General features: G+C 40.9%; 1 protein-coding gene across 1 annotated transcript; it reads left to right on the top strand.

Annotated features, from left to right (window-relative positions):
* The first annotated feature begins 501 nt into the window (after positions 1-501).
* On the top strand, positions 502-17,451 carry IGFBP3 (insulin like growth factor binding protein 3). The gene is made up of 4 exons (XM_066323126.1): positions 502-936; positions 5,055-5,281; positions 7,811-7,930; positions 15,143-17,451. Exons 1-4 carry the CDS (start codon positions 552-554, stop codon positions 15,266-15,268), a joined length of 858 nt encoding a protein of 285 aa, XP_066179223.1. The 5' UTR covers positions 502-551; the 3' UTR covers positions 15,269-17,451.
* Positions 17,452-25,915: the final 8,464 nt, after the last annotated feature.

Genomic DNA, 25,915 nt, shown 5'->3' on the forward strand with positions numbered 1-25,915 from the left:
AAAATGAAGGAAACGTCGCTTTCTTCTTTCCTCCCATCTCTATTCTTCCCTTTTCGGTACTTTCTCCTTCTTTTCTGACGTGTTTTTGGACTAAGTTTTCTTCTGACCGTCTAGGCCTGGCTTTTTTTTTTTTTTTTCCTTCCCGCTTTTGCAAAGGTTTTGTTTTCTTGGTTTTTCTTTTTTCTTTTTTTTTTTCTTCTGAGTGTTGTGTGTGGCAAAAAAAGAGAGAAAAGTTATTGTCGAGCCAAGTAATTCAGGCACTCTGCAGGGAAGAGGGGAGAGAAGGAAAAAGTTGCCTTTGTTGCTAGCGAGTTTTTGCTGCCTTGATGTGACCGGGGGGCAAGCGACTGCGGAGAGGGCCGGCGTGCGAGTGCCGGCAGCGCGGCTTTCCGCCTCCTTTTGCCGGGCAGCTTGCGAGCGGCAGGCGGCTCCGCTCCCGCAGCCCCTCGGAGGCTGCTCCGTGCCGCTCCCCCGCCCGCAGAGCGTGTCAGCGCCGTCCGCTCCAGGCCGCGGCGCGCGGGGGCGGCTCCGGCGGCCCCTCCGCCGTTGCCATGGTGCCGCGGGCCGGCGTGCTGTGGGCAGTGGCGGCGGCGGCGCTGGCGCTGCTGGTCCGGCGGGCGGCGGCGGCGCTGGCGGGGCCGGTGGTCCGCTGCGAACCTTGCGACGCGCGGGCGCTGCAGCAGTGCAAGCCCCTGCAGCCCGACTGCCCCGAACGGGTGCGGGAGCCGGGCTGCGGCTGCTGCCTCACCTGCGCCCTGCGCCCGGGGCAGCCGTGCGGCATCTACACGGAGCGCTGTGGTGCAGGGCTGAGCTGCCAGCCGCGGCGGGAAGAGGCGCGGCCGCTGCAGGCGCTGCTAGAGGGCCGCGGGCTCTGCACCAACGCTACGGAGAGCGGCAAACTGAGGGCCTTTCTACTGTCGGGACCGCACGCTGCAGGTAGGGGGCTGCGGCCGCCGTGGGAGGAGAAGGGGTGCTTTCCTGCGCGCCTCTCTCCCCTCTTCGCTGCTTTCTTGTTGGGCTGCTTTGGGTTTTTTTGTTCGTTTGATGGGTGTGGTTTCTTTTTGGAGGGGGGGAGGGGGTGTTTGTTTGGGGGTTTTTTTGTGTTGGTTGGGGGTTTTTGTGTTTTGTTTTGCTTTGGGGTTTTTTGTGCGTGTCGCTTTCTTTTGTTTTAAATTACAAAGGGGAGGCGTGGGCGAGCTGGCGGCAGAGCTCCGTCTCCGGAAGCGGCCCGCTCCCGCTGTCCGTGTGCTGCCGGCCCGGGGGCGGGGGGCTCTGCCGGCAGCCACGTAGCCTGGGATCGGAGGAGGTGTGCTTTGGCCGTAGTAAAGGACAGTTTACCTATTCCACCTTACTTTTGTATATACTGGTTTTCTTCAACACTGATGCTGAGAAGTAGCTCCTCGCAAAAGAAACAGAGCTGCAAAACCCAACCGCCGCCCCCCCCCAAAAAAAAAATAAAAGAAAAACCAAAGAAACAAAACAACTGGCGGGGGGGGATTGCATGTAGCATCTGTGGGTGCATGGGACTGACAGGCTACAGAGCGTGAATGGAGGGAGAGAGAGGGTTTAATCCTCGCCATTTGTCCCCGGTGTACCTGGAAAGAGAGTGAGCAAAAAACTCGGGAGAGTGGGGCCTAAGTCCTGCGCTGCAGCATGGGTAAGTCAGGAAAGTCTAAACACAGAGAAGAAGAGGCAAAATCCAAATTTAAATATCCCTTTGGCCTGCAAGAGTGGTTATTCAGGACGTTGTTTTTTTGTCTGTACTGCAAATAAATCCGTAGTCAAACGAAGGTTTCCTGTACCTCTTTCATGTCTTTTAAGTGAGATGTTCATAGAACGGATTTTGTTTAAAAAGGAAGGGACAGTTGGAAAAAGTTCTGTTAGCATGCACATTTTAAAATTTAAGACGGAGACTTGGGATTCAGATTAAGAGAGTACAGTCCCGCTATGCAAGCATTTAATTAAACTGTTTGTTAACCAACATCAAGCATGTTAATGTTTATTTAATAGAAATGTGTGTCAAAAAGCTTTCCACTGTTTGCATTTTTAAGAGGCCTGATGATTTTCTGCCAGGTTGTAGGGACTCTTTGACTAGCTGTTCCGTAGCTGAGAAAGTGGAACCAATACTCCAGTTAACTGCCTCTTAGAATAATAGGAGATACTTATAATAATTATTCATGCGCTGGTTCCAAGCTGTGACAGTTTGAATGATAGTTTGGAGATATTAATTGAAGTTTTTAATCTTCTTGGAACATCGACTAGCTTCCTTCATCGCATGAGTTTGTCTCATCCTGTTCATCCTTGGACTAACACTGGAAACAAGAAGTGTCTCCTTGGTACTTAGGAGTTGGTGGTGTTTAATTTAGGGGTAGTGCTTTCAGCAGTGACTGTTGGAGATAGGGGAAAGACACAGTTGTACGTAGCTGAAAATCTTTCCATTTTCAACTGAATTCTAATTTCTGCATTCTTGTCTGAGGGAGAACTCTGATTTTGAAATCAGTCGGAACTTTTGATTCCTTAAAAAGTTCATAGTAGAACCCTTACAGTTCACATTCAAAGAGTGAAGCTTGCAAATCTGATATGCAAGAAGAAAGAAGTGCCCACAACCTGTATGACGCAGAGTGCCCACTTCCTCATGAGGGCTATTCCACTCCAAGCTCTCAAGCCAACACTCCCTGGTATACACCTCTTTGAGTAGGATCACATCATCTCCTTTACATGCAGCTAGGTCCTGCATCCTGTGCTAGTCTGTTGGTCCTTTCTAGTTCACAGAAATTGCTAGACGTTTGTATAGGGTAGAGTGTATTACTGTAGCATTGTGACAGGAAATTGTAGTTGGCCACATTTTCCTTTTTTTTTTTTTTTTTTTTTTGGCACAAAATGTTAAATAGTAGTGTGCATTTGCAACCTTTTTAATCTCTTAAAAAAAGAGAATGGGCCACTCTCGTGGCAATTCTGTTTCTCTTATGAGGATATAAAGCTAGCATGGCACCAAGTTTTGTCAAACTGAGTTAATCAAGTATGCTTCACAGTTTAAAATGTGACCATTTAAATCATGTGACCATGATTTAAAATATGACCATTTTAATCTGAAGTGTAAGAAGTGCTATTGAACTGTGGTGGTCTCTCTCAACTGAAATGACCAGACATTGTCATGGATACTGAATGCATGTTAAGAATATTTTCTATTTATTTTTCGGCAGAAGAGAAAAACTAACTGATTGAACTGGACTGATTGCAGAAAACCTAGATTCAGGTTTAAAACATTTTAATGACTCATTTCTTGCAAGTTTCATTGAGAATGTGGGGGGAAAAATACTACTGTTTCAGAACAGGACATTAAACAACCAAAAATATGTTCAAATACCACTGAGAGTCTGAGTTAAACCCACAAAAGCCAGGAAATTTGGACTTAGGACTTAAACTTCCTTAATCCATTTGCACTGTGATTTGGAATTTCCTGGTCAATTACATCCATTGCCAGCAGTGGCTGAACTAAAACCACCAGTACCAAAATGTTAACTCAGAACCCTCTTCCTCTGATGTTCCTTCCCCCATTCCTGTGTATTGGTAGTGTCACTGCACTGAAATATGTTTGTTGAACATGGACTTTAAGGTTTGAATTTCTCAGCTTTTGTGATTTTTTTTTTTTTTAGTGAGTCATTCAGTATAATTTTAGTATTGGATGTTACTATTGTGCACTCCCAATAGGATTTCCTTAAAAAAAAAAAAGTAGTCAGCAGCTAAGACAGCAACTAGTGGTGCTCAGCTGTTACTTAGCTGTTAGGAATACCTTAACTGGAAAAATTCCCTGGAGGAAATGCAAGTAGTTACTGTTGCACTGCAGGAGTCTCCTGACAGAAATGCAGCATAGTCAAATACCTTAGAAGGTAGAGGAACACTGAACTTACGAAGTGTGTTAGAAATAAGTGCTCCTCCTCACTTTTTGTGGATGGTAGTTTAAAGAGAATGTATTTTTGAAGCTCCAGATGAAAACAGTGTTTGTCCTTGGAGCCACTACAGAATGAATGATGGGTTTTGTCCATTACCTTGAAAATGTGTTTTGTACACCGAGAAATGTTTTTATTTTAATTGGAGAGAAATGAAAGTGTGGTGTTCTTCTTCTTTCACATTCTGCGTGTTGAATAAAATTAAGGGGGAAAAAAAATGGCGAATTAGAACCAGGAAACTCAGCGAGCTAGTGTTGATAGCGTTAACGTTTAAAAAAAAAAAAAAAAAAGCCCTGGGATAGGCAGTGCCACCCTGCAGTCCGTAAGTGCTCGAAGCAGGCTGCGGTTATCTGGGGTTGATGAAGTCAGCAGTGGCGGAGGGAGCGATCCGCGCCACGGCGCCGGTGGGGCTGCGGCCGGCTCGGCTCCTGTGCTGCAGGGCTCCCCGGGGCGGCCGTGGCTCCCCGGGGCAGTGGCCGTGCCTGGTTTCCCGGTCCTGGGTACAGCCCGCACAGGTGATGCAGCTGGGCACTTTGCCAGGGTGCGCTGAGCAGGGGAATGCTTCAGTTACAAAACTCATCGCTTGGCAACAAAGGTGACACTTGCAGAAGGGTACAGAGTTAAACTTTTTGTATATTGCTGTTTTGTAAAAAGGAAAATTAAACACGTAGACTTATCTAGTAGTTTTTGATTGAGGAGAGACCTCATTGTGCTCTTCAGCTTCCTTACAAGAGGAAGCAGAAAGGTAGGCACTAATCTCTTCTTGCTTGTGACCAGTGATAGAATCTGAGGGAATGGCGTGAAGCTGTGTCAGGGGAGGTAGAGGTTAATTATTTAGAAAAGTTTCTTCACTCAGAGGGTGAGTGGGCTCTGCAGAGAAGTAGTTGCAGCAGCAAGACTGAGAGCATTCAAGAAATGTTTGGACAATACTGTCAGGCACATTTGATTCTTGATGCTGTCCTATGCAGGGCCAGGAGTTGGACTTCGAGGAGCCTTGTGAGTCTCTTCCGACTCAGGATATTCTATGATTCTATGTTTTTATGCCCTTGCAGACACAGCTGGCAGCCAATTAACACTGTTTCTTTTGCATTTGTTATTATGAAGGAAATTTCAGTGATTCAGAAGAAGACAGGAGTACCAGCAGCGTAGAAAATCAGGCCATTCCAAACTCTCACAGGGGGCCAGATTCCAAGTCACATCCACCACACATCAAAATAGATATCATCAGGAAGGTGCAAGCCAAAGATACACAGCGCTATAAAGCTGAATATGATTCACAGAGTACGGATGCATTGAATTTCTCTTCTGAATCGAAACAAGAATCTGAATATGTAAGTATTTTTGTAAGTAGGAAGGTGTTTGCTAGCATGTGAATGTGTGCATGTGTGTATATACATGTTGTGCATATGACAAGATAAATAATTACACTAAATAGCTAAAGAGTGGTAATTATTGCAGCCTTTTACGACATTCTGGCATTTTAACTGGTAAATCTTTGCAAATGCATACACAATCAGCAGACCAAGAAGATTGTGTTCAGGAAGTACATAGGACTAATGTAATGATGTTGACATCAATACATGTGTGACTTTCACTAATGTTTTTTGGAGGTTGAAAGTTCTTGTTCCTCCCTGAAATTGTCACACATTTATGTGAGTGAACTTGGGACAGGTTTAATAGTGTCATCATTAAACTTGGTTGCAAACAGTGTAATTGAGTTACAATAATGGAAAAAAGATGTTTCACATTGGGTGTAGTGGTACTGTGTTCATACACTGCCTGGTGCAAATCAAGGGAGATAAACTTAGGCTGAGCTGAGGATTAGGATCTTGACTAGTCAGTCACTGTATGGCATGCTGAGCACCACCTCCACTTGGAGTTGCTGTTTAGTGCTGTAGCCTAAATGCAAAGTCTTGTGGTCACATGAGCTGTCATTGCTTCCTATTGTCTATGCTCAGTGAATTTGTAGGGCAGTTGGAGTGTGGTTAATCTGAAGAGAATAATTCTCTTCCTGGACATCCAACTGATAACCTGTGCCTTAGGCCAGATGGCTTGAAAAATGCATCTGGATATACTTTAGCATTTTATCCAAACAGGCATGGTGAAAGCAGACACGGCTTCTCATCTTCAGAAGAGGGTTTTGAAACTTGTATGAGGTGAAAACCTCTGCCTGAAGAGAGTGTGGCTTCCAGAAGCAGCTTCTGATGTCCAACCATCTAGTTATATCACTTTAGTATCTGTCTTCCAGTATGTCCTCCTCCCAAAAATGTGAAGTAAAAGTGCCATTACTAAAAGAATGAAGGTTGATCAGTCTGAGGAAATAGATTCATTACTAGGATAAGTAGTGATAGTTGGGTCCATGAGCAAAGGCATACCAGTTTACCAAGGCTGCTGCTGTCTTTAAGAACCTGAAATTAGTTATCAGGGACAAGTGCCTTTGTCAGCCAATGCTCTTCTAGCTGTGTCTGCATGTTAGCTTTTGATACTGGTCTTTGGAATCTTGCATCAAAATAAAAATTTTTAAAAATCTGTTGATCTTTTTGTAGGCCTAATTTGGGACCAAATCTTTTAATGTTTGTAACTTGGAGTCAGTGCATTTGAGCAGTAAGAGAAGCCATTTAAAGCCCATGTTTAGAACTGGTGAGATTGGTACAGAAAGAAAACATGAAGGCAACAAGGAAGGTCTTTACTCACCAAAAAACTCCATTTTAATCTCTAATAGTGCTATGGAGACTGCTTTCAGGCAGTCATGTTAAAGGTCCTTTACATGAGTGAACTATTAATATTACCACTTCAAAGTATAAATGTCATTAGTTCACTGACTAAAAACAGCACCAAATGAGTGTTTGTGTCAATGCATCATGAAACCATGTAAAGAAATTTTTTCATGTCTCTGCTGAAGAAGTGGGCTGATGGCGCAGGTCATTGATATACCCAGATAGCAGTTTAGCTAAGTACAGAGTTTGTTGGCTGTAACTCTTGAATGCTGATCCCACTACTGGCACTTTCTGCCTTCATGGCCTCTGGCAAAATGTGAAATCCTCTGCTCTTGATTTTCTAACTGCAAAGTGGGCTCATAATGCTTTACTCCCAACCCTGAAGAGCTGCTGTGTGATATAATTGGTTGGTGTTTGAGACATGCTCTTAGAAGTGCTTCTGGAAGCTCTTTTGGCTCATTGTCCTAGAGCTAATCCTCACTACCTTGTTGTCAGCCTTTTGCAGATGAAGAAAGTGAGGAAAAAAGTGACTTGTCTAATGAGACTGTTCTGTGCATCTGGTCCTCTGTATGACTGTGTTTATTTGATTCAGTTGAAACTGAGAATTGTTGTCCAAAGTTGAGATATTTTATATATATGTTATGCCAAACCGCTTATTTTCAATTGTCTCAATTTCATTTAAACTTTCAAATCCAGCAGAATCACAAAAAATGTCATTGGGGATGGCTTATCTAGTCATGTATTTCCAGTGGCCTACTTTCTTCTTTTCCTTTTCCCACTTGGTGCAAGGCCAGCTTTTCTAAACTTAAATTATGTCATATGTGACTGATTTGCATACTGGTTAAGCCTTCCCAAAGGCTTAGCCAGTATGTATATGTGACTTTGATTTCAACTGCAAATGCCAATATGTCCCTCAGCATCACGTAGGGCCTTCCATCTTTAGCAATCAGTTTCTCTTGAATAGAGCCTAAAGTTAGAATTTTTTTTTGTGAATGGCCTGCTTTTGACATACTCAGTCATCTCTTTGTTTTAATGGATTTGTTTGGGTTTGTGCTTTTTTGCCGTTTAAAGATTTAATAACTCTTGAGTGAAAATGGAATTTGGGAGTTTCATCTGTGTTTTCTAAAATATGCTTGTTAACAGGGTCCATGTCGTAGAGAAATAGAAGACACTTTAAACCACCTAAAGATTCTTAATGTCTTGAGTCTGAGAGGCTTTCATATTCCAAATTGTGACAAGAAGGGATTCTACAAGAAAAAACAAGTAAGTACAGTAGATCATTTCAGTGAATGCATTTCACCTTTTCTCTATCTTTGTTGAAGGATCTTGCCAAAAAGGTGCATTATACATAATTTTGAGGAGGAGCTAGTTAATTTCCAGTTTTAGGACCTGATCTGATAGTGCTGAAACTTGCCAAGTGGTTATAGTATTTTTATTTTCTGTTGATCATGACAACAGATTCATTTGAGAAACTTCATACCTAATCACACATGTCTTGACTGGTGTCCTAGATACTAATGCCCTTTGCTTTAAAAAAAGCAGTGCCTCTACAATAACCCACAGAGCTAATGTTGCAGTCACCATATGACTGCAATAGATCAATGCTTTGAATTGTAAATAGCTGCTTGAAAGTTCCTAGAAGACCTACACTAGATCATATTGCATAAAGCAACTTGAGAAATCTATGTATCTGTCCTTTATGTGCTACAAATTGCTTCCAAAATCCAAGTCATGTTATCATGAAAGTGATACTGTTAGTAGTTACTCTGCAGTAAGGATAGCTTCTCAGCCCTTTCTGGTTGTGGGGCTGTGACCTTTCTTGACAAATGCCAACCAAAACTGTGGGTATTTATGCTTTAGTCGTGTTGAATTGAGCTACAGCAGCATTCTCCATTCAGTGCTGCCATTGAAGCTCATTCAGAACTTGGGGAAGTGCAAGTTGTGTCAGGTTCTTTGTTTAGTGTGCACATCCCATCAAATTTCAGTATTTAGTTAGTGGGCTGCCTCCAAATTTATATTTCTTGGGATAATTCCAAAATTTCCTGAATTCAAAGGTCTCTTTAAGACTTTTCTCAAGGACAGATTTTGTTTGTGGACCATCATGTCTTTGTCTTTGGGTTTACACAAATCGGCTTCTCTATCTCCGGTAACCAAAAGAGTGGTAGACGCTCTGTTGCTAGCTAATGCAGTTCATTGGTTGGAAGTGAGAGGTCAACCTCTGATCTCAGGCAACCTTATTTTAGGAATGGTGTCTCTCCATTTTTTGGCTTTGAGCTTTCTTAGAAACAGTCTTTCCCTTTCTAGTATTCCCTGGAGCCCTGCAATATGCTGTTAGTGTCAGGTGGGGTGTTTTTAACAGAGGTGAGATTTCCAGCCTTCTTTTCTGCCATCAGTCCAGCATTGACAGTGCTGTTTGACCTTTGGTACATGCTGCTGAGCTTTTCTATGCTTCCCAGCTTTTCCTGAGCAGGTGGTGGCAACTCCCAAGCAAGGGAAGTTTCTTTTTGTTGCCTGGAACTTTGGGAAGCCTGCGTCATCCATGTCATGCAGTGTGTAAACTAGCAGAGAGCAATGCTCACATCTCAATCTGCTTGTTTTCAGAAAATGCGTTGGACTGCTATGCAGAGTGAGACTAGGACTGTGTTTTGTGCCTGTGTCATAGAAGTATTTTCTTAGCTGCTCTAGAACAGCTCATTGTTTGACTGTGCTCAAGGCACTCAAGTGTGCCATAGCCCTTTTCCTTCTCTATTTTAGAAGGCTGCATACTGGTGTTGACTTTTTTCAGTAGATCTTCCTTTCATCTTTCTTCAGACTCTGAGGTTTTTGCTTTGTCTGCAAAAATGTGGTTTGCAAGTAATCTCTGGCACTGTGTGTAGTAAATCAGATTTGCAGTAAGCATGTGTTAAAGTGGCTTGCTTGAAAGGAGGACTGTACTTTAAAGAACAGTCATAGTTCTATCACCAAGGCAAAAAAAGAAAATGAAAAGAAAATAGGAAAGAGATAATAATTTTACCTAGTATTTGTTCTTACAAGCTGATTTATGGGATTAAGGTGTTAGTACAAAGCAAATAGACATTTTTGTCCTCTGTGTATTGTCTGTGCTACCTGGAAACTTTTAAAACTTCTTTACAAAAGGTTCCTGCACTATGTGCAACAGCCAACCTGGCCAGCATATATAGAGAATGAAGTGACACTTTCATACCTAGCCAGCCTTGTCAAGCACTGTGCCAATTTACACAGGTCCAGTAGTTTCAATGGTAGTTTGAGATTACTCAGGGTTTGCAGGAGATGGCCAAAAATGGAGCCCACATGAATAAACATTCTACATGAAATTCACTTGGGTTGCTGATTCTGTAAATGAACCTTGATCAACCCTGGGAGCAGGCCCTCAGAAATGGGATTTACAGAGGCAGCTTGTTTCTCTCACCAACAAAATACAAACCAAAAATAATAGCTGCCCTCATAGAATTAACTCCTAGGGAAAAAACATCAGTTTGAGAAGTGAGTGAGTTCTGTCCAGATCAAATTAACTGTCCACAAGGAATTGTGAGAATTGTGTTTCTTTGGTTTTCATTTTGAAGCACAACACATAGGTTTGGTATTTTAGATACTGTGAGCTCCTGTCTAATCTCATCAACAGAATGCTATGCTGTTTTATTAATTCCTCTCATACCATTATTAGCCATGTTCAATCTGTAATTGAATTATATTCTATTGTCACAAAATTCAGAATAATAGGTTAGGAAGTAGACAGTAAATCCATTAAAAACTAATGCAAGCTAGGCATTTTGAATTCTAGAAGCAGTTGCCAAAACCACTGTCTAGGATGAGAATGTAGTAGGTTTGGGATGGTAGGAATCTGATAAATTATATTCATGCTGGCACCACTAAAACTCATTCAGGAGGCACTCACATATTCTCCCTTCCTGGTCATCTGATCTCCAGTGAACTTGAAAGCACTTAGTTTTTCATGATATTTGTGGTTATCTAGAAACTGACTTTTCAGGAGCAACCATAGAGAATAATTTGCATATGTGAAACATTTCTAAGAACATACATTTGTATGTCAGGGCGTAACATGAAAAATATTTCACACCTTTTGTTTATATATACACTTTAAAATCAGACCTATTAAAATTTATAATTCTTTGTCTTAGTCATACATGTAAGGTTGTGCTATTTAACTGTGCAAGCAGTTATAGATATATATAACTGGCTGGATGGCCGGGCGCCCAGAGAGTGCTGGTGAAGGGTTCTGCATCCAGCTGGCAGCCAGTCACTACTGGTGTCCTTCAGGGGTCTGTGGTGGGGCCAGTTCAATATTTTTGATGACATGGATGAGTTTTTCATTAGTAAATTTGCAGATGACACTAAGCTGGGAGCATGTGTTGATCTCTTGGGAGGGAGGAGGGCTCTGCAGAGAGACCTAGAATGTTTGGATGGATGGCCAGAGTCCAATAGGATGAAGTTTAAGAAGTCCAACTGCTGAATCCTGCATTTCGGCCGCAATAACCCCCTGCAGCACTCTAGCCTGGGGACAGTGTGGCTGGACAGTGCCCAGGCAGAAAGGGACCTGGGGGCACTGGTGACAGCAGCTGAACGTGAGCCAGCAGTGTCCCCATGTGGCCAGAGAGGCCAATGGCATCCTGGCCTGGATCAGGAATGGTGTGGCCAGCAGGAGCAGGGAGGTCGTTCTTCCCCTATACTGGGCAGTGGTGAGGCCACACCTCGAGTGCTGTGTCCAGTTCTGGGGCCCTCAGTTTAGGAAGGACATTGAGACACTTGAGCGTGTCCAGAGCGGGCAACAAGGCTGGTGAGGGGCTTGGAACACAAACCCTGTAAGGAACGGCTGAGGGGGCTGGAGTTGTTCATCCTGGAAAAAAGGAGACTCAGAGCTGACCCTATCACTGTCTAAAACTTCCTGAAGGTTGGTTGTAGCCAGGTGGGGGTTGGTCTCTTTCTCCAGGCAGCAACTGACAGAACGAGAGGACAGAGTCTCAAGCTGTGCCAAAGGAAATATACAGGCTGGATATTAAGAAAAAGTTTTTTACAGAAAGGGTGATAAAGGACTAGAATTGTGTGGCTGGGGAGGTGGTGGAGTCACCACCCCTGGGTGTGAAGAAAGACTGGATGTGGCACTCGGTGCCATGGTTTAGTTGAAGTGTTAGGAGTGGGTTGGACTTGATGATGTTGATGCTCTCTTCCAACCTAGTGATTCTGTGATAACAGTATATTTATGTATAATTAGTTGATACAGGCACATTCCTACCTCAAGCATGGGAAAAAGGTTTTGATGAAATTAGAATTATTATATGGGGCAATTACTAGAATTGCCTCATGTTTGTATACTAGAGCCAGATACCTAAATGTGAGCTGGCATCATTCCACTGAAAACAATGCTGTGCTTGCCAGAAGCCAAAATGGCCTGAGGTGTATGTCAGTGTTGTCTGCAATCTGTTCCTGAAGACCATGGTTGTAGCTCCATGGAGGCCTCTGGACGGACCAGGAATTCAGTGGGATACCATATGCTTTTCTATGCCACATAAATGCCTCTGTGGCATTTCTTTGTGGAAGGGAGAGGTGCAGGTGGCATGGAGGATGGCCGCTGGTATTTCTGTCAGAAGTAATTACTGTCTCCACTGCTTGGGCAGTTTTCCAACTTTTTAAACTTATGAAATCATACTTCATGAATAGCTGAGCAGAGCGTAGAAATATGTGTGGAATACAAAATTCATAAAAGCAAATATTTAGATATATATGTTTTTCAATATGACCTGTCTACCACTTCTGTAGGGAGTGTTGGCTGTTTCAGAATAAAAGCTCTTTAATCAGAAGTTCTTTACTATTGGCAGCATGCCTGAGTGGGTAGAAAAAAATCATTTGGAAAAGATAAATTGTTTTCTCATAGAGTGTTATGTCAGCTGTAGAATGATCTAAGGATTTTGCTTTTCAAATGGATTGTCTAGAAGAAGTAAAAAATAGTAGTAGGAAAGGTGTTTTCTGCAGATTACCGTCATGTTGTGTTAATTCTGAAAATTGATTCTGCAGCTGCTAAAAGCAATCAAAGCCTCCAACAACATAAGAACTTTAATTGATAATTTGTTTTGAAAGTGATACAAGCCTATGAATCAATGAGAGTTGTGTAACATACTTCATATAGTACTTCTAAAAGGAGAGGCTATGTCACTATTATTAGCAGAAAAGTAGTTTCATTGCCAGAGCACTGGGCTGGTAGCCAGAAGCCCTATGCTCTTTGGGCTCCATCTGTGCCTACTTGGTTGGGAAAACAACTCTGGAAGTGCTGGCTCAGTTTCCTTTTTGTAAAATTAAATTGTTCAAAGGCTGTTGTTTATTGATTCGTCTGTTTTGAGCATGAAGAATGTAAGTCATTAAATGTTAGTAAGACTTAAGTTAGAGTCCAGTCCATTCACCATCAACGTTGAAGAAAAATTTCCTTGCCATCAGTGGACATTGAGAAGTCATCCATGGAAATCCTGGAGAATAGATGCAAGTTCTAGTCAGGCTTTTGAGACAGTAAATATAAGTTGTAGGACTTATGTTTAAGGATTTTGTAATAGATAGGAACTGAAGTGCAGGTTACCATTCACCTCCGTGAATTATTAATGTAGCTGTTCTCTCGGTAGGTTTGGACTTCTTTACCCTCTTCTAAAGCTAAGCCAATATGTATGTTAGGCTGGATCTTGTCATCCTGCTGCTGTTTTCATAGGGCTAATGCAAAAGGACTGCAGATTTGTAGCAGAGAAGATACTGCATTATTTCTGCATTGGGCTTTTTATGCACTAATATATCAGAAGGGTGGATTAATTTTCAGTTATACTGAATATCACTACTTACTTTATGGTAAAATAGAATAAACAAGATGTTGACTTGTTTGAAAAATTTGTACCTAATATGTGACCTGCTTCCATCTCTCTGTCACAAGGTCTTAGTGAAGACTATTTGTCCTACTTCCATGCTGCCCAAATTAGTTGGCTCATGGCCCAGTGTGCTGGTGCGGGCTGTCCCAAAGTGATCTGTAGTCACTGTTCCATCCAAGAGGGCACCATCACCTGAGGTACTAAACTGGACATGGAAATGATCAGTCACTTCAAGCAGCATGTGAAGCCCAAAACTTGCTTCATGTTTTTTTGTATGTCTGCACATGGAAAAGTCACTTATGTGAGCCACTGCCATAGCCTCCTGAGACATTGGGCCATGCCTAGGAGGCTCTGGAGAACAAGAAGTAGAGGGATAGTGGTGAAGTTTACCAGATTGTACCAGTCTGGACCTCTGAAAACTTGAATTACTCTGAATGTGATCTCAGAGGCAACAGTTGCTCTGCTTGAATGATAGACTTGACAGTGTTGAGGGATATAAGTAGCACCAGTCTAGCCAATCATCCTTCATATTGGCAATGCAACAGACGAAACCACAGGAAATGGGGTGTGCTTTTGTCACTGCCTCTTGTTTGAGTAGGTCTTGAGTAAACACCCACCTTTGTTTGCATTTGAAGCAAATCTTGTATTACCAAATCTCCAAAAACCAAACCATGAGCTGACAGGGAGGCTGTCTTGACAGTGAGGCTGACCATTGCAAATGTAGTGAGGTTTTGGATATGTCTTATGTATGAGTAAAACCCTTGCATGGTCACAGAGTGGTAATTTAACTGTGTCCAGGATTGCATAATGAATGCAGCCTGCAGCATGTTATCTCCTTTAGTCTAGTTTGTGCCATTCTTGGTTCCTTGGGAGGCAAGGAACCAAGTATGTATGTATGCAGTAGACTTTATAATGCATTTTTACTGCATTACTGCTTCTAAAGAGGCTCAGTGTTATTGCCTGTTATAGGATCAGGTTGGTCAGTATTGCTGCTGAATTCCAGCAGTTAACTTAAAGCTAACATGTTACAGAATAGTAGATACACAAACTTTTTAATAGGAAAATATACATGTAAAGTTCTAGTCCACCTAGCAGCTTTTGTCATAACTATACACAGGAGGATTATGTATTTGTTAATAAATGTCAGCTACACTGTTGAATTTCTTCCAGTAAACAGATGCAAACTAAGTGTGTTTCTTGCTACAATGGTTGCCTTTGCCAGACCTATCCTTCAGTCTAGAACATACCTGCTAAATTTTTTTTCTAAAGATAGGTCCCAGTCACTAGCCCATAATGTTGTATGGTATTCAAAGGGGGAAGCTGTGCTGCCAAATATAATAGGGAACACTTCATAAGCCTGTTTTCTGGCAGCTCTCAGTGCAGTTTTATTACAGAGTACTTAGGCTCAGAGGGATTGATGGGGAGAGAAGGTAAGCTTTTATTGAAATACTTTGTGGTGGTAACAAATACTCTGATTGTGTCAGATATGGTCAGGATATTGAAGTGCAGCTATTGAAGGAGCAGGAATCCCTGCTGTCTAATACTGCAAGTGGAAAAAACAAAATTCATGCTAACTGGATCTTTTATTATCTTTCAGTGCCGCCCATCCAAAGGCCGAAAAAGAGGTTATTGCTGGTGCGTGGATAAATATGGACAGCCACTTCCTGGGTATGATGGGAAGGGAAAAGGAGATGTCCACTGCTATAACTTGGAAAGCAAATGAGGGCTGGGTACCAGCTCTTCTGGCATGTGTGCATGGCCACTGGACCTCACAGAGACCTTGGAGGGGCTCAGCAAACACTGTGGGACTGCACTGTGTGTGGAGTAACAAGCTCTGCCTCCTGCAGCAGATGGGGAGTTGCAGCCTCTGTGGATGCTGCTGCAGCTGCACACATCGAGCTTCCTATGGGATACGTAGGGAGCTCAGAATTCTCATGTAAACCTGCACTATTGATACCCAGAGAGAGAAAAACAAAAGGCACTTCAGAATGGAATCAGGGAGTCTCCACTGACTTGTTAAAGAAGCCTGTGACCAATTTGATCCCAAAAGATACTGGGTTTTTTATTTTAAAGAATTTATAGACTTTCAGCTTGTTAAAGTATTAAAAATGAAAACAAAACCAAAAAAACCCCAAGGATTTAGAGGTAAAGTGGTTTTTTCAGGTCTGATGGGAAACTTGTCTTCACGGGTAAAAAGTTTTATAAAAATCTCAAAGAACTTTTTAATGAAATGTATTTCTAAAATAAAGACATGGCTATTTTTTTCTGTAAAATGTATTATGAATATTCTGTTTGTCTATATTTAATGTAATTGTTTTTAATAGACTTTATTTAAATGTAACATGTGAATACCAAATATTACACAGTAATTCTAGTATATACGATTGTATGCAAAGAAATTAAGTATGGAATAATTTACAAATATGTATAAATCTGTATGCATACACACATGACCTGCTCTAGGTAAGAGAAATGAATTTTTGGAGCAAAGGAAATGTTTCCAGAAGAGATTGAGTTTTATTTGATATAACTACAAATACCAAGATAATAATTTTTAAAATTATTTTATTGATAATGCTAATGTACCCATCACTAAATTATGCCACTGGAAAGGATAACAGTTGCACTGAAGCTCTGGTAAAGCTTTCTTCTGTCTATACATTGCTTCAGTTTGTGCAACAGCTTACATTTCCTCCATTTACTGCTCATACTGATACAAATATTCATGGACAAAAAATTACCATTGCAGTACTACTCTTTGTATTTGCTTATTTATTTTGAAAAGGTGTATCTATTCTGTGTTATCTTGGTACATTCTACCAAAGCACTTACTCTGTATGAGGAACTCCTATTGAAAACAACGTTGACAAGATGGGGGGATTGTGGACCCTGGGTGTTGAGACCCACTCATTTCATTTATGTGACACATGATTGTTGCTTGCTTTGACTATGGTAGAAATCATTTGCCTGCATCTAAGCATAGAAGAAGAACCATTTGGTTTAAATAGTTAAACTCACTGTCTGCCATGGTGTTATATGTTTTTTTTAATTGGAAGAGAAATGATTTGGTTTTGTTGTGGTATGTGATGCTTTCACATAAGGAACGTTTTGGCAACCTTTTTTTTTTTTTTTTTTGAGGCTGATTGTTTAATGTAGTTTGTAAAAAATTCTGTATGACAATGAAATCTGGGTAAGGAAAGGTGGCCTGTGAACTGTATCATCTCTCTGGAAAATAATGCCATATTTTGTATATGTATTTATTTATATATTTTATATAAATATTTTATATATTTATATAAATATATATTCTTATATGTCTCACCAGAAATGTTTGATGTCACTGTAGATAAAAGAAGCCATCAACACTGTATTTCTTGTTGGGTTGGGAACTCCATGAAGACTAAGGACAGTGGGCTTTCAGCCACTGGGGCTAGAGGTTGTGTTGATGAAGGAGAGACTATGGTGCTGAGGAGCCCATTCCTCTCCCACTGCATGAATTACAACCATCCTTGTTCCTGCCAACAATGGCAAATGTCTAGAAACCTAGACATGGAAGGGAATGGATATGCAGCCTGCCAGGGTCGGGGCAGCCCATCACCATAACTCAGATGTTTAATGCCTTACCCTAAAATGTATTAGCTGAACAGCACTATGAGTATTCTCTACAATTTTCCAGTTTCTGTCTAATGCAATGAGTTCATATCATTAAAACTGAAATTTTATATTATCATGGTAAGAAAAAATTTGTATGTGAAGTAATGCTCTGACTCCAGGGTAATTCAGATTTCCTGACATGTGGGTACAGAAAGGTTTGTGAGATGATGATTTATTGCAATATTTTTATTGCTAAAGCAGATCTAATGCCTGCAAAAAATTGTTGGCAAAGTAATAAATGATGGTTTTTTTTGTTTGTTTTTTTGGTTGGTGTTGTTGTTGTTGTTGTTGTTGTTGTAAACCAGTTCTTTACAAATAATTTCACAGAGAGGAAAGTTGCATATACAGCAATATTTGGGCATATAATTATAGCTAAGAAAAGGGTTGGGTTCCTTGAAGTGAGTTATTATTTTGCCTCTTTTTTTTTTTTTTAACTGTCTGGTGAGCCTTCTGAAAAAAAAATCAATTTATTTTAGAAAGTGATAGCTGCTTTGCAAGGCACATTTTGCAAGTATGTAAAATGTTTTAACAGCCTGTGACAGGCATTTGAGTATTTTGTCAATTATTTTAATTTTTTATGGTTTTTCCTACCATTAAAAATAAATAAATATAGAAGAAGCTGGCTAGTAGAGGTCCTTAAGTCATATTTTATGAAAAAACCCCAAGCAAACTACATCTCAAGGAGCTAAACCTGATTTAAGCATGCAATCTGTCACATGAATATTTAAGAAATGGCATTCATCTCCTTTATTAGTACTAACAGTCTTTAGTTATGTAACACAGAAAGCATACAGCCATAAGGAGAAAAAAAAAAAGTGTGTAGATCAGTTTTGTTATTTTGCTTCCAACAGAAATCTTTAAAACAGAAATTGTGTTTAAAAATAACCCCCAAAATGAAGTCTCACCTGTAACTTAAAGCTTTTTCCTTTTCAGAAGTTGCCTTTTAAATATTTTTTACAAGCACAGTTGCTAGCACTAGTGTTGGATACTTGTCAGTCTGATGTCCCTGTCACTTGACACTGGTATGAAATGCAAAATAGCATTACTATCTCTCTCCAAAAGATAACTTTTTAAAAATGAAAGAATCAGTGAAGCTTTTTTCCTTTTTTTTTCTTTTTTTTTTTTTTTCTTTTTTTAGCATTCCTATTTCTGTGAAGACAAAGGTACAGTTCAATAGAAAAAAGTACAAAATCATTCAAAGATTTTTCTCATGGCTAAGGGCTCCAATTCAAACAAATAAATTTGTCGTCTACACCCATGCAGCAGAATGTGGGCAGCACAAAGTAAATGTATGGGTCAGTATCAGTTTAGAGGAGGAGTTATTTATACAGGTTAGAAATGATTCTTGCTAAGAGCTGCAGTGAGTGAAGAACTTTGGGTTTGTTGACAGAAATGAAACCAATGCATTAGAAACATGTCTTGGTTTATTCACTGTATTCAGCTTCAGAATTTTATTAAGTGAACTTCTTCAGCTTTTTTCTAGTTTTTAATTAGCTCTTTCAAGAAACTAAGGTGGTCTGAGTTAATATTAAGAAGCCTCAGAAAAAAATTATAACATTAGTTACACCTCAAATATTTGCAGGTCAAGGTGTTATAAAATGTCAAAATATGTATTGCAAAACATGCTGATTTCTTCTTGAGTGTGTTTTGTCTCTAGACAGTGCATGGGTATCACATATAGCCCAGATGAGTGTTGTAAGTATTTATTTTAACAAGTGTCATAAATAACTACATAAATTCCTTTAATTGACCTGAATACAAATTAAAGCTGCCTTGCCAGCAGCTCTATTATCTTACAAACTCTGAGAAAGTCCCTTTTTTTAATAGATATACTGTGCTATAGTTTTTGGAGCCCAGAATATATACTTTTCCACCTTTTTGACATGCCTGCTTTTCAGGGCATAGTGTTAGCTATTTGTGCACAAGAGAAGGAGGCTTCACTGAATACCAAAACCACAGAATTAATTCATTTTTAGTATAGTCTGAACTTTTTATGACTAAATTCTGTAAAACACTACACAATGTAATTCCTTATTGAACTGAGCCCTAAATTTAAGTAGTGTTTTTTCAAACTATTTGGGAAATCATCTGTCTTGGTTTAGATAGACAGGTATCTGCCAGGGAAGATTGGAGTCTCCCTTGGAATGGAGAATGTAAGCCCCTCCCCCACCCTTTTTTCCAAATTATCATAAGTTTGCAATTAAAAGGCTGTCAGGCAAAGATTTTGGGACTAGGTATAGCAGTTCATTACTAGGGATATTAAAAATACAGATGTGGTAGTACAAAAGAATTAGCAAACAAACAAGAAATCCTAGAAAAATCCTGACAGAGTCAGAAATACAACCTGACACCCTGTTGGTCAGGGTGTTGGGAACAGTCCAAGCCCTCCTGGAGTGGTTCTGTTGGAAGTAGAGATGGTCCCGTAGAGAAAAAGGGTTCAGAGATTGGTCCAGTTTTCCTTTGGGAGTCCCATGGGAACACTGGATGTCTGGTGACACTTGTGGCTCCTTTTTATCTAGGTGAAGATGGTTTGGCTCCTCCTCCCTGGGTAGAGCATCTCACAAGGGGTTGATGTAATGTGTCATGTCATTGGTGAGCTTTAATGACCCATTAACAAAAGATACACCCATGAAGGTAATGAGAGGATGAGCAGAGATAAGAAACAATGCCCCACTTGGTTTTAACAGCTGGCTTGTTATCAAAAGGACAGTTGCACCCTCCCTCCTGGAGTTACAACAGATAAAAGAAAAAACACCTCCCCAGCTGGGTTTCAACAGATGAAATAGAATAAACTTTTTTTTTTTTTTTTGGTTACAAAACCCAAGACATCATTGGTATCTCTAATCACTCTAAAACTGTGTATACAAGGATGTATTCACAGAGATTTCACATATTAGCAATAGGAATTTTATTTGAAGTATGAAAGGTACTGGTCAATTTTCCTGGATGCCAAAGCATATTAGTATACAAAATAAAATGTTTATATATGTAGTTGTTTTCTTTGTGGTCCTGCTGTGTGCCTTCAGAAATCCTTCAATTATTTTAATTTCTACCAGAAGAATATGCTTGCTTCACTAGAAAGGGCTCTTTTTTCTTTCCCAACTCCCACATTTTTTTATTTTTTCTAAGAGATCCAAAAATAAGATCCAAAAAAGGTATCAGAATATTCCAAGGACAAGATTTCTGTGATCAGTATCAGTAATGACTTCATTGCAAGCATGCAAAATAGGTTCAAGGCCTTTAGCAGAGATGTCTTTTAGTATATCCTGTGGACCTGGGTATCTTCTTCTAACTAGAGCCTATTTAGCCATTTGGTTTTGGAGTCTCCATCCTTGGAGATACTCAAAAGCCAGCTGGACACAGTCCCAGGCATTCATTCCTTGGTGGCCTTGCTTGAGCAGGGAGGGGTGGACCAGGTCACTCCCAGAGATCCCTTCCAACCTCAACCATCCTCTGAGCCTATGGGTGTATGAGCCTATCAGTAGCAGTTTGGTGTCCCAAGTTCCAGCACATGAGATTGTCTACATTATGCAACGTATTGCTTGAGGAGATGTTACATTTTTTTTCCCAAAAGAATATTTTCTGGAAAAATGGCAAGTAGTACAAATGTGTTGCTCACCAGAAGAAGCTTTAATTTTAAAACTCTGCATTTTATTTATTTCTTCCAGTTCAGATTTTGCAGAAGTAGAAACATATATACCAGCCTTAGAGAAAATCTCACTGAAAAACACTTTCTTTTTGCTTTTACCCTGTTACATATGTTAAAAAATGCAAATGACTTCAAGGCAGAATATTTCTGCTGAAAAAAATAAATGGAGAGCAGGTATTACCAAAAGCATAGGATAATGCTTCAAATCTCAGTTTATCCTTGCAGAAGTCATGTCTTGCTGTTGTATACATCCAGACGTTCAACTTCCGCTGACCTATCCAAATTCCTGAAGAGCCTTTCTCTGTCAAGGCTAATTTTACCCAACTGCTCTCCCCATGAGTGGGGATGGAAAGAACGGTAGCAAAATTTTCTCTGCAGAAGGAAGCTGACATTTCATGCAGAAAAAACCTCCTAATCTGAAAAGCTCTAAAGAAAAGGACTGCTTCCCATAGCCATTTGTGGTGATTCCTTCCAAAAGTGGAGTAGTGGAGGGACTTGCTTACAAGAGCCAAGTTGATAGTAGATTTCCCTCACCCCTTGCAACCAGAGAGCAGAGGCTATTTTTGCCTGCTTATGTCATATTGAGAATATTCAAGGTGATACTTGTTTCCTATGTCTGCTATGTATCATGTAATTTGCACTCAGTAAAAAAGACCTGAGTTTGGAAAGTTGGTTATTGTTTTATCACAGGAGCCCTGCACACAACCTTCAGCCCTCATATCCTGCCATACATTTCTACAGCTGCTGTTACCAAGCTACCCTTAATTTGTTGCTGATCTTCTTCTGTTCCCTTGTTGGGGCTAAATGGTAAGGGCTTAGATTATTCTGTTTATTGCCAAAGCAGCAATAAACAGAAACTGCAGGTAAAGAAGAAATATGAAAGAAGATTATTATTATAGCCACCATTTGCTCTTGCCCTCCACAGACATCCCAAAGTAAGATGCTTTTCCAAAGAACCTCAGCATCTCTACATCAGCAAGGTGAACTACAAAGCACTGTCAGTGAGAGAAAGAAAACATCTGTCACCATTTTTGTTAATTATGCAATTAAAGCCTCAGTATAGGCAAAAATAGGCTTCTCTTTGTTAGCTTATGTCTTGGTTGGAGGAGACTGAGAGCAAGGAGACTGCCTATGCTGTGCTCAGCATAGCAGAATTGCAGCACAAATGCTGTGATAGAAGAGCTGTGTCTGTTGGTCAGGCACTGTCCCTGATGGAAAATGTGGCAGGTAAGGAAGTAGCAAGGAGTCAAGCATGTGCATAGCCCCTGCATGCCCATGTCTCTGCTGGACTGCTCATGCTGCCACTCAGACTAGATAATCCAAGAAAGAGTCTGAAAAGATGAGCAGAAACTTTTTCAAAATAAAACAGCAATGATCTGGAATGGACTCAGTTTAAATTTATTCACTTAACCTTACTGCACTTACTTATCCATGAGCACCCTTGCTCCCATATCTTTCTCATAGGATGCTGCCTCTCTCTCTGCACCCCCATAGTAGCTTCCTTGCAGATGAATTTTGCTCTCTGGGGGCAGTTGTAAGTCCAGGGAGGAGAAAGGGAGGGAAAAGAAAGCCTTTGTTGGCAGAGCTATCATCAGAGTTATTTTCATTACTCAGAGTGCAAGTGCTGGTACATATGGGCTCCTGCTCCACTGCTGTTTTTTTGGTACTTACTGGTAATACAGAACCAAGTGGCTGTATGCCCAACAAGTTCTGTCCTTTTTTGTCCCCTCCCAACTTTAACCTAAAAACGGCTAGGTAATATAGGGTGGTATGTCAGTAAGAGAAGCCTTCCACTTGCACCAACTCTGCTACTGTTAATATGTACCACCTATCTTAATGTCAAGAGGTCAAACACAATTAGGTGTTTGTTAAGATGCTCATACCCCACTTTCCTGTTTAGTCTGGCTACCCACCCAATTCTCCATGCAATATACAGCAACAACTGGTCCATAAATGCAAAATCTGTGAGCGAATAGAAAACATGAGCTCTGTCTTCAGTGCAGCTTGGGGAGAGTGTTTAGGTTACTGGTTTATCAGTGGAGTGATAGCTGAAGAAAAGTAGACCAACTTCAAAAGTGTTGTCTAAAGATACATATAGAACTTGTCCACTCATTTGCAGCACAATCAGAGAGTCTAGCTTGGAGTGAATAGTTTGGATATTTTTTTGTTTTAATTAAAGGTACTTTTTCTTTATTATTTTATTTTCAGTGTATTATTAGTTTATTAATAGTTATTATTATTATGAGTTGAGCAGGGGTTAGACATCGGTGTTGTTCTGCAATAGCAAAGCAATGATGTGTGTAGAAAAATAACAATTCTGAGAAGTCAGTGCTGTTAGACTGCTGGTAAAGCACAAGCATCTTTGCTTCTGACTTTGCAGAAAAAAAACCTGTATTAGGTCTGGTTTAGCTTTTATTTAAGTAATATTTAGTACAAATTGCACTTGTAATAATAACACTTGCAATATCTAGTGCTATGGGAGCTGAGTGCTCTCCAGAAATGCAGTAAATCCTGTGATAAGTCTCTGCCATATGCCATTCCTTTCCATCCACTTTTCTTCTCCTTGAGGAAAGCAAACTATATATGATGCATTTTCCATTTATATTTTAATTTTTTTTCTGTCTTTAAGACTCACATTAGCAAGTGCAAGATCAAAGGAATAAGTTTGTTTGTAAAGTAAAAGGCTAAATTTTCATGTGCTTAATATCGAACTGTATTTTGGACTATGTCTGCAGGAAGTTGTTCTCTGACTAAGTTTTTCTTTTTATGGTAGAGAAGTGACAGATATGATAAAGAGCTTTCAGTGTTAGGGTTGGCTATCCTTCACCACCATTTTCTTGCTCTCCTCCTTTCTCTCCCCTCACTTTCTGCCAGTTCTAGCAGAGACATAAATGTATCTCTGCTGTAGACCAAAGCAATGAGCAGAACTGACTCAGTATGAGCGCAGCCCAATACCAGGTGATTTTTGGCTGTCTTTGGATAGCTTTTGGGGAGAAACGGTGGGTAAAAAATGAAGTGCAGAGGGCAGTGATCTCATTTCTGTGCCATGAGCATTTAGCAGCTGGCAGTAGGCCATGGGCAGGAGGAGACATGGCTGCAAAAAACCCGGCAGCAGCAAACCTGACAGGGTTTGGCAGAAAGAAGCACAAACTGAGTAGATAGGGTTCTCAGATGACATGAACTGAATATCACAGATGCTTATGTGAGACCTTCCCACCAATTGATTTCTTTTTAGGTAGAGTAAGAGGAATGCAAGTGAATATGGAGGGAGGGAGCTAAAATAACAACTACATCCCCTTCACACATCCAGTTACACATCAGGCAAACTGAGCTGCTGGGTATCCTGTGGCACTTTCCTTGTTTGCCCACTCATTCCCACCAGGCATGCTTGCCAGCACAGGAAGAGCCATTGTGGCAAGCACACACTGAAGCCAGGACTGCCAGGTGACACATGCCGGGGAAGGGGAGGGGAGGGGGAGGGGAGGGGAGGGGAGGGGAAGAGAGGGGAGGAGAGGAGAGGAGAGGAGAGGAGAGGAGAGGAGAGGAGAGGAGAGGAGAGGAGAGGAGAGGAGAGGAGAGGAGAGGAGAGGAGAGGAGAGGAGAGGAGAGGAGAGGAGAGGAGAGGAGAGGAGAGGAGAGGAGAGGAGAGGAGAGGAGAGGAGAGGAGAGGAGAGGAGAGGAGAGGAGAGGAGAGGAGAGGAGAGGAGAGGAGAGGAGAGGAGAGGAGAGGAGAGGAGAGGAGAGGAGAGGAGAGGAGAGGAACACCAAAAAAACCAAAAACCATCAAAACAACAAAACCAAAGTGCTCCACAAACAGGAAAAAATCCCAAACCAACCAAAACAAACCCCAAAGAAAAAGCTGAAGGCCTTAATTTTTCACCCTGATGTTTGAGGCTGATCATAAAAATTAGGACAAAGCAAGGTGTGTCATCTATGATGTAAATGTAGTCCAAGTTCCCGGCAGCATTTTTATAGGGAAGATAAAATTTGCCTGCTTGGCCTCCTTGTGTTAGTCCTAATCCCACTATATGGAAGAGTCTGGTCCTAGTCAGACAGCTCATTCCAGAGCAGCTGAGAAGATATCTGTCCTGGTGAGTCCTGGCAAGATATCATAGGAGGCCAGGTTGCATATAAGGAGGCACTCCTCTCCCCGTCACTTTCAATGGTAAGGGGCTAAACACTTCTTAGAAATTGGCCTGTCATTCCTGAATGTTGTGCAAAGTAACTTCTGCTTTTGGTATTTAACAATTAGAGAAAAGAGTATCTCCTAAACCCCTGTCTCCACTGAAAACTCCAATTTCTTTCAGATAGGATGGGAACCTTCCACATGCAAAACATTGGAAGTAGCTGTCCATTGGATTGCTCTTCTGAAAATAGACTATTTTTACATAAACTATGAATGTTTCCCCTATATATATAATTATCCAAACAAAAAGAGTCAATTGCTGCTCTTTAGAGATAAACCTTTACACAAGGTCTATGGAGTGAAAGCAGTCGGAGTACTCTTAAGAGTGTGCTGTAGCTGTGAGACAATGATTTCCCCTCCTTTCTTCACCATTTTCCCTTGGCAATCCCATGACAATTGTTCAGTGCTGAGTCGATTCCCTGGAAAGGACTCAAAAACTTGCTGCTGTATTATTATGATACAGTGACTGCCAAGTGTTTGGACATAGTGAATATGATACTGTAAAACAGTTTTAGCCAGGTGTCACAGTAGCTCATTACAGGGATGTTAGACATTAGTTACTTATAATACCAGTACCATTGAGTGCTTTTATGCAGTGTTTTCCTTGGGAAGATCTCAAAAGGCTTCACGAAGTTCAGTAGTATATCCATACTTCTAAGTCTAGAACAGTTTAATAGACCCTCATTGGATTGGGATGCAGATACAGCCAACACAGCAGGTGCACTGTATGAAGCCACAGAAATGTGACAGGGAGAGCAGAGATCTCCATACTTTAGCTTTGCAGCTTCAATAAGCATCTTCCCTCTCCCATTTAAAACTCAATGCTTGTGCCAACAAACAGCAGGAGGATTTTAGGCTTTCCCTTCTGCCAGACTCTTAGA

The sequence above is a fragment of the Sylvia atricapilla genome, chromosome 1, assembly GCF_009819655.1.
Source record: "Sylvia atricapilla isolate bSylAtr1 chromosome 1, bSylAtr1.pri, whole genome shotgun sequence".
Classification (NCBI taxonomy): domain Eukaryota; kingdom Metazoa; phylum Chordata; class Aves; order Passeriformes; family Sylviidae; genus Sylvia; species Sylvia atricapilla.

Coding starts and splice junctions, on each gene's coding strand:
- IGFBP3 (XM_066323126.1), top strand. CDS start 552: ATGGTGCCGCGGGCCGGCGTGCTGTGGGCAGTGGCGGCGGCGGCGCTG. Junction 937..5,054: donor GTCGGGACCGCACGCTGCAG/GTAGGGGGCTGC, acceptor GTTATTATGAAG/GAAATTTCAGTGATTCAGAA. Junction 5,282..7,810: donor CGAAACAAGAATCTGAATAT/GTAAGTATTTTT, acceptor GCTTGTTAACAG/GGTCCATGTCGTAGAGAAAT.